The sequence below is a fragment of the Nymphaea colorata genome, chromosome 8, assembly GCF_008831285.2.
Source record: "Nymphaea colorata isolate Beijing-Zhang1983 chromosome 8, ASM883128v2, whole genome shotgun sequence".
Lineage (NCBI taxonomy): Eukaryota > Viridiplantae > Streptophyta > Magnoliopsida > Nymphaeales > Nymphaeaceae > Nymphaea > Nymphaea colorata.
In genome coordinates this window covers 14,901,565-14,909,522 of record NC_045145.1, presented here as the reverse complement: position 1 = coordinate 14,909,522, position 7,958 = coordinate 14,901,565, and the positions used below count along the sequence as shown (strand labels likewise).

Genomic DNA, 7,958 nt, shown 5'->3' with positions numbered 1-7,958 from the left:
CCTTAAAGTTCTGTCCTCAAATGTATAGAACTGGAAACCCTGTATGTTTAAAAATGCTTGCATGAACATTCATTGCCGAATCAAATAACTGATGTTTAGGATGATTTCTGAGTTATTGTAGCATTGCCAAAACAATCTGCAATGTAATGAATTGGCAATGCTAGCTCTTTCAAAGTGGAAGGACTCTGGTGAAGGCGTTGCACTTATTTGACTACAAGCATGTCACCAACCGGAGCTTTAACCTGATCAGGTGATGACTAAACTTCGGTTAGCTTGTCAGTACTGTAAGGTTCATTTGCAACCTTGAATGAATTCCTACTTGATGCTTTCCTTGAAGAGCATTCTCGGAGCATTCAGAACTTCATTAATGATCTCTTGCGATCTAGTCAAGGCCTTGTCATGCTGTCGGAGCAAGGCTGATGAGAGTCTCATGACTCTTCTGCGGTTGAGAAGGCAATCACAAATACAGCAGGCTACTAAAGTTGAACTGCCGTGGGCTAAGAATGGTCTCTTTATTCTTTTGGAAAAGTAGTGAAGATTTAGCCAAATTTTCTTTGGAGGCCCTACTGTTTGCCTGCAATTTCAACAAAGAAATCGCTTTTTGACATTTTCGATGAGAGACACATTTTCATAAAAAGTGTGTAATAACCTAGAGAGATGATGCGTTTACCATAAGTTTGTTGTATCTACGACGAAAGTGCGGGTTGTTGAGAGGATGGTGTTGGTCGTATTCAAAGCCAGCTAATCATGAATCAATAATGAATTTGTGTTGCCCTTAATTCGATTTACAGAAGCTTTGAGTTCCATTTTATGCACAATGATGCTTGAGGAGGAGAGTTGCAGACACTTTGAAGATGCCATTACGGGTTCAATTTTGAATCTGAAACTTCTTTTATAAAGGTAAGGGAGAAAACATTAAAGAGCGTAAGAATACTATGCTTCTATTCCAAGAAATATGATGTGATCTTGGAAATTGTTTTAAAATCTAAAGACAAAATGTTAGATATACAATTTTTACCTTGGTATTTCTTCGGGTGAATCATGAATGGGAGGAAATCCCACCGCCAGAGTGAAGGCCAGAGCCTCCTCCCTTCAATTCATCCCCATAAGGTCTAAGGCTGCTTTTGATGCCTCGGAATAGTATCCCTACCTATCGGCAACATGCCAACATGCCTCATAAGTTCATTTTAAAGTAAGAGTTGGTAGATCACATGATTTAATTACAGGCATGTCTAACCATAAGAAATCGGGGCGAGTAGTCACAACAAGAAAGGTTTGGATCAAATTTATATTATAGAATTTCATATTTAGTTGTACACTAGTCGAGTTAGGATAAATATAAAATTTAGAACCAAAAGCGGACCACCAATTAACTATAGTAATCCCTGCAATCAAAGAGGAACGTAAATGTAAATGTTAAGCTTTTTGTCAGAGTAGTACGTGTTATATATCATTGCTCAGTTGTACCACATGTGATGATTTAATGATATATTTTCCTTTTCTTTTCATTCTTGTTCAACTGCTTTATCAACCACGTTACAATTTGTAGGAAGGTGTTAAGCCGAGAACGCTGAATAAAATCTTAAATTGATCATTCCCAGCTTTCGTGTGAGGATCTATACGTATAGCTTGTTGGTTATAAAGAAAAGGCATTTATTTAAAGAACGATATGCTTGAAGTTATCTCAATCATCTAGGCTATTGATTAGAAGAAGATCAACGTGGATTTTAAATTGCAAAAATAAAAGCCAAGCTTCCTTTTAAGTGTTTGAAATACCAGAGACAATTTTTTTTTTTGTATTTGCAACTTAATGTCATTTGTCTGATCTTTTGGGCATAACAACTTACACGATTCTCATCAAATTTAGTGTAAGAGGTTCTGGTATTTACTTGTTGATATATATATATATATATATATATATATATATATATAGAGAGAGAGAGAGAGAGAGAGAAAGGGAGTGATGTTGGCAGGTGTTAGGAGTATAGGTACTAGATGAATGAGCTTTTGGTAGGTGTTAGGCGTATAAGTGCTGGATCAATAATTTTTTCTAGATCGACGGTTGAGAAAAACATAAATAAATAAAAAGATGAGAAAAAACAAGGTTATTGGATTCCTTCGACTATTTATCTCTCTCTCTCTCTCTCTCTCTATATATATATATATATATATATATATATATATATATATGCTCTAAATATTGGTAGATTGTTGAAAATAAAAAACCGGTCGCTGAAAGCTGATAAGGTAAAATTAAAAGTATGATAAACCGTTGTTATACCATAATCATAATCGGCCACTGTTTTTAGCGACATATGTTTAACAAATCTTCTATGTAACACACACATTTAAAGACACATTATATGAAATTAATATGACAGGCAATGCATCCTACCAAAAACAAATACGAAAAACTTGCGTTAGGGTGCTTTTAAGTGCACTTTTTAAATTTAAGCAGACCGATCCTTATCCCAACCAGCGAAGGTTTACTGGCGACAGTGACGAATTCATTTATTGTGAGTGACAATGAGCTCCGAAAAAGTGGATTGGTTCACTGTAGCAATACGGGACTGCTCTATTCACATAATTCTTCGTCTCAATGATAGGGATCAGTGGGCATCTGATTTGTTTGTAGTTTGGATTTGAATGTTAGATCTTAATCCAGGTTTATTATTCTGAGTTTTGCCTACTTCAAAAAGCTCATTCATCTAGTACCTATACTCTTAACACCTACCAACATCACTCTCTCTCTCTCTCTCTCTCTTTCTCTCTCTCTCTATATATATATATATATATATATATATATATATATATATATATATATATATATATATATATATATATATATATCAGGTTTATTATTCTGAGTTTTGCTGGCTCGACGATACCTGGGACCGAGCTCCGGTTGCCGGTTCGGGCGAGACAGGGTGTTGTAATTTGCGCCAATTTATAGGGGTACGAAGGTCATGTAATGAAGTCCATGTCAGCCTGCCGCTCGCCCTCTTCAAAACCACCCGTCCTGGACGACGACGGAGGCGAAGCAGCGGAGTTTGTACTTGACGAAACTGCCCTCTTCTTCTCCAATTAACGACCCCTCCCCGGCATTCTCTTATGGGTTGGCGGTCGGCAGAGAGTTGCAGAGAGGAATTGGCTCTGCCCAACACCTTTTTCCCGGACGTGGGCTTTTCAACTCTTTGCTGAAACCCATTTCTTCTCTTTCCTGGAGGAGCAAAAACAGGGCGTGGTGGTGCCCTAAAAAATCCCAGGGTCTGTCTCTCTCGCTGGCTTGTGAGGGATGTTAAGGGCGAGGATGCCGAGGGAGATGAGGTTCGTCCTAGGGTGGATGCTCGGCTTCGCCTTCCTTTTGACGCCTATCAAGGTTTCGTCTGCCTCCGTGTGCCCCTCGATCTCGGCCATTGATATGGTGGTGTTGGGGTTGACGTATTCGTGCTTGCCGGCGGATTCCGAGTTCCGTCCAGCGTATGGCGGTGATGGTCGGAATGTCATGGAGGTAAACTTGGTTTTCTATTTTGCCCCTTTTCGGATTTGTTGAGTTTTTGCTCCCCTTTCTTTTGGTTTCCTGCGGAGATGCTCTTGATATTGGGTTTGGGTTTTGAGGCTTTCGTTTTCTTTCTTTTTTCTTTTTCTAATGGTTTCCTCGATCTTTATGTGGAGCGTGCTCTTTGGGCATGGGTTTTCTCTGGGTACCTTTTCGGGGTATTCAGGTTCTCAATTCAAATGGACTAAAGAGGCATCTCGAAGTTTAACCTTTTTATAATTCCCGCCAACATCCAGGCGTCTGCCCTTCCAACAGTGCTGGTTCCACGGTGTTTTCCATAGTTTATGTCCTTGCGTTCTTGAGGATTTTCGGCCTGCATCTTATCACATTCTGGGATAGGTCTGCCGTTTATGACAGGATATCATGATATTTTTTGCCGTGAAATTCTTGCGAGAATCGTCTCGAGGATGGTATGAGAAGACCGGGTTGTTTAGGTGTCCTATTTTCGAGGCGAATTGCAATTTTTCCATCGTTGGTTGTGGTTTTTCGTTTTGACGAGTGAATCATATGTTATCCCAGCGATTTGTAGTGTAGGTTACCCACAATATCGGCCGCATTAGAGCACTTATATTGGAAATGCTGGTTATTTTTCGACATCTTTTGAATGTGCTATCATCTTTAGATGATTTGCAATGCAGGCATAGTGTTGTTCTGTTGATCTTCGGTCACTTTAGCCACAAGTGTATTAACCTAAGGATCTTCTGAAGAGACTCCGTTTTTACCTCAATTACTTAATCGATGTGCATTCTGCAGCGGAGTAGACGTCAAGAAGCACTCTGCGAGAACATCTCTCTTGATTCATAGTTATCTCTTATTCTTTTTCGGAGTTTTTTTTTAATTGAATACAAGATGGAGCTTTACTTTGTTAATAACACCACATAGTTGCACTTGAGCATGAAGAGCTGTATATGTGCATTTTGGAATTGAAGATTCCTATTTAGTGCTCTTCTAGCTTTGGATGGCCTATTTGAAGAAGCCATAACCAAAGAGGTACGTATCCAAGTATGACGAAAGCCTGATGTTGATAACAACTTGAAATCAGTATGATAATAATTGATGTTCTTCTTTAGACAAAAGTAGTTATTTATAGCTGAATTTTCACCACTCAGATCAACTTAGGAATGCAAAGAAACAATAGTACCACTTCTAACACTCATTTCTGATGTAAAATTTAGGGTATCCCATCAAATATGACCATCTTTGAAGGGTGGGTCAGAAGAAATCAGTCTCATTGAAGGGGAAAAGAATAAAGACAGAAGATTCTTTTCTAATGAAATATGTGCCACAGCATTTATATAGAACTTGCAAATAGGTCAGTTGATGCGCAATAAGCAACTCATCGAAAGATTGAAACAAAAGGAAAAGGGACTAATCTTGGGTTTTAAACAGCAAGGGCTTTCTTGGGTATTTTTTGGCAAAGCTGAAACTCTTGGGAAAATCAGGAAAAATTAGGCAATTATTTTAGAAAAGGACTATGTGACACGGGTACATGAGATTTACCCATGTACTTGTGTCAGTATGTGGGTACGGCGACATGGGTACGTTGGTATGGATAGGTATGGCTGCATTTTAAAACGTTTAAAATTATATTTTCAAACTTAATTTTTTCTTTAATTTTGATTCTTCCTTCTTCTATATTTCCCTTCCATTAAGATTCTATATTTCCTCTCATTTTGCTTAATTTTGAGAATTTTTGTGGATTATTATATATATATATATTTACATGTACACTCTGCCATACCCTTGTATCCAAGTTTTTTAAAATTGTCATACCCATACCTACATCTCCGTACCTGTACCCATATCATACCCGCACCCATGTGACATAGGAAAATAAAAAACCTAAAATTAGGAAAAAGTAAAATAAATGAAAAACTAGCAAAAAAAACATAAAAATAACTTGATAAAATGATAAAAATGATGTTTTAGTGACGACATAAATGAAGATAAAAAAACATTAGCTTAAGTTTTAAACTTTAAAGCAAAAATAATGAAAAAAATGTGAAAAGTTTGGTTTTGGAGGTTTTAAATAAAAGGGGAAAGGACAGGTTTTTTTAGTTTTCATTGTTTTTAACATTTTTATTGGGTCTTTTTCGAAAAAGACGCACTTTGCATCGATTTGGTTGATCAATTAGACGATATTCACGGATACTATTGAAGTTGGTGATGTTAGTCCCTGTTTAGATTTCTATTTATGAGCCATCATCATATTTTAATTTGTATGTAATTCTTCTTTGATACTGATCTTGATCTCCCTTTGCCATATGCTGTGAAGTTGGATGAGGTCTCCCTGCAGCGGGCATTAAATCTAATCCACAGAAATAGTGACAATTATGTTGCTATGTTCTTTCATGCATCCTGGTGTCCTTTCTCGAAGACAAGCATGCCTGTGTTTGTCATTCTCTCTTCCTTGTTCCCCACTATCCACCATATTGCAGTTGAAGAATCTGCTGTTAGGCCAAGGTATAGTAATTCATCTTTTCAGTTAATCTGTGTTTTTTTCCATTGGTACTTCTGGTCCATCTTGAATGACATAAGCGCAATTTCAGTCTGCTGTCGAAGTATGGGGTTCATGGATTCCCTACCCTTTTCTTGCAAAATTCCACAACCCGGCTGCGCTACCGTGGGTCCAGGACTTTCAGCTCAGTGTTAGCTTTTTATGTGGATGTCACAGGTATGGTTCTTTAAAGTGGTACTTGCAGACTTTCACTTTGTATTGCTTCACGGTGCGTGCAGTTGTTCTATGTGGTGATTGGTCTAAGTGAAGATATGTCTTGTAAAAAAATCAGTTAGTTATTGAAGTCCGGCAATCGTTAATGCTGTTTACCTTGTCAAATGTGTTCACATTCTTTTTACCTGCATGGCCTGACAGAGGCGCACTCCTCAGGTCATATGCCCACTTCACCTGAAAGCTTTAATGTTTTCTCCTGAGTGAAGTGCAGTGAGGCACACGCTTCATGCCTTGAAGCGTGTGCGTCTAATAACATTGATTTAGAGTGCTAGTGCAGCACAATATTCGTGCCATTGTTAATATTTGTTTCTGGAATTGCTATTCATCAGGCATCAAACCATCATCTCCAGAATTATCACCAGAGAAAGTGAAGGACTTGTTGAACCTGACAAAGGCGGTTAAGGATGCTGAGACAGAATATTGTCCATTTTCATGGGCAAAGTCTCCTGAAAAATTGCTTCAGCAGGAAACCTACCTAGCATTGGCTATTTCGTTTCTGGCCCTGAGGCTCCTTTATTTCCTTCTCCCAAGACTGCTTGCAGGGACAAAATGCTTTTGGGAAAGGTACGTGCAAGGCAGGGGTGTTGCGATCCTCTGGGAAAGGCTTCTAGCTTATCGGGAACAAGCAGTTTACATCTTCAGTTACATGTTATGTATTCCAAGGCTCTGCAAAGGGAGCAACTTACAGGGTGGGGCAATGAACGCAAGGGCATGGGCTTCAAAATCTTTGGCTTGTGTCCATAGGTGAAGGTACATTTAGTAGAACTTCTCTGGTGAATTAGATCCAGTACCGGAGCCACTAAATGGTTTTTGCTATACAAGCCTGTACAGCCTTCTTTTTCCTTCCAATATTGGCGGGTAAGCAAGGAAAATGTATGTGGATTTTGACATGGCCAGAAGAGTCGGCAACTCGATGCAGCGCTCTGACCCATCACTTGTTTTCTAGAGGTTACCTGATTCAGTTGGGATTAGCTGTTTGTGTTATATTACTCGCTGCCCAGCCTTGTTTCCCATAATTGTTCTATTAGATTACTCTACACTGTCGCTTTCAGGTAGCCCACAGCTTTGTTGCAGTCACATTACTCACTAAATAATTCATGTAAGATGCTGTATTTGCCAATTGATGTAAAAGCAGTTCCCTTGTTTGTTTTCTAGATTCCTATTTGCTCCATAATTTCTCTGATTCCTTTCCTTCCCTGCACATCGTCATTGTAGTGAATCATCTGTTAACATGTACGCCCATGAGCCAAAAGTGTGTAAATGGATGGCACGCATGAAGGAATCAGGATAGCATATTGGCAGTAGATGTGAAGCAGTAACCTCGTCGAGTTAGGGAGAGCTTGACTTAGGCAGCTTCATCGATCATCTGTGCATTCTGTCAGCTACTTGCTACTAATAATTGAATTGGGTCGCTTTCATTCGAAATGTCTAAGCTGATTGACGAATCATGCATCGCATAGACGGGGATAGGAGGTTGCTTTAAGATATTCATGTTGGAGCTTACGGGTTGAATGGCACTCTTGATATAAGCTGGTGAGGCCTCTTTCACAGTTTCATGTCAAAATAGGTCATTCTGCCAAGAAACAACAAATTATTTTGACGAAGAATAGCGAACATCGTATGGGAAAAACAAGCGAAGCCCAGCACCAATAAATGAATGAACAATTT

The 7,958-nt window shown here is 38.8% G+C and overlaps 1 protein-coding gene across 1 annotated transcript; it reads left to right on the top strand.

The window, feature by feature from the left end:
• The first annotated feature begins 3,015 nt into the window (after positions 1 to 3,015).
• On the top strand, positions 3,016 to 7,444 carry LOC116259365 (5'-adenylylsulfate reductase-like 3). Its single transcript, XM_031637145.2, has 4 exons — positions 3,016 to 3,511; positions 5,835 to 6,022; positions 6,109 to 6,233; positions 6,620 to 7,444. Exons 1-4 carry the CDS (start codon positions 3,296 to 3,298, stop codon positions 7,036 to 7,038), a joined length of 948 nt encoding a protein of 315 aa, XP_031493005.1. The 5' UTR covers positions 3,016 to 3,295; the 3' UTR covers positions 7,039 to 7,444.
• Positions 7,445 to 7,958: the final 514 nt, after the last annotated feature.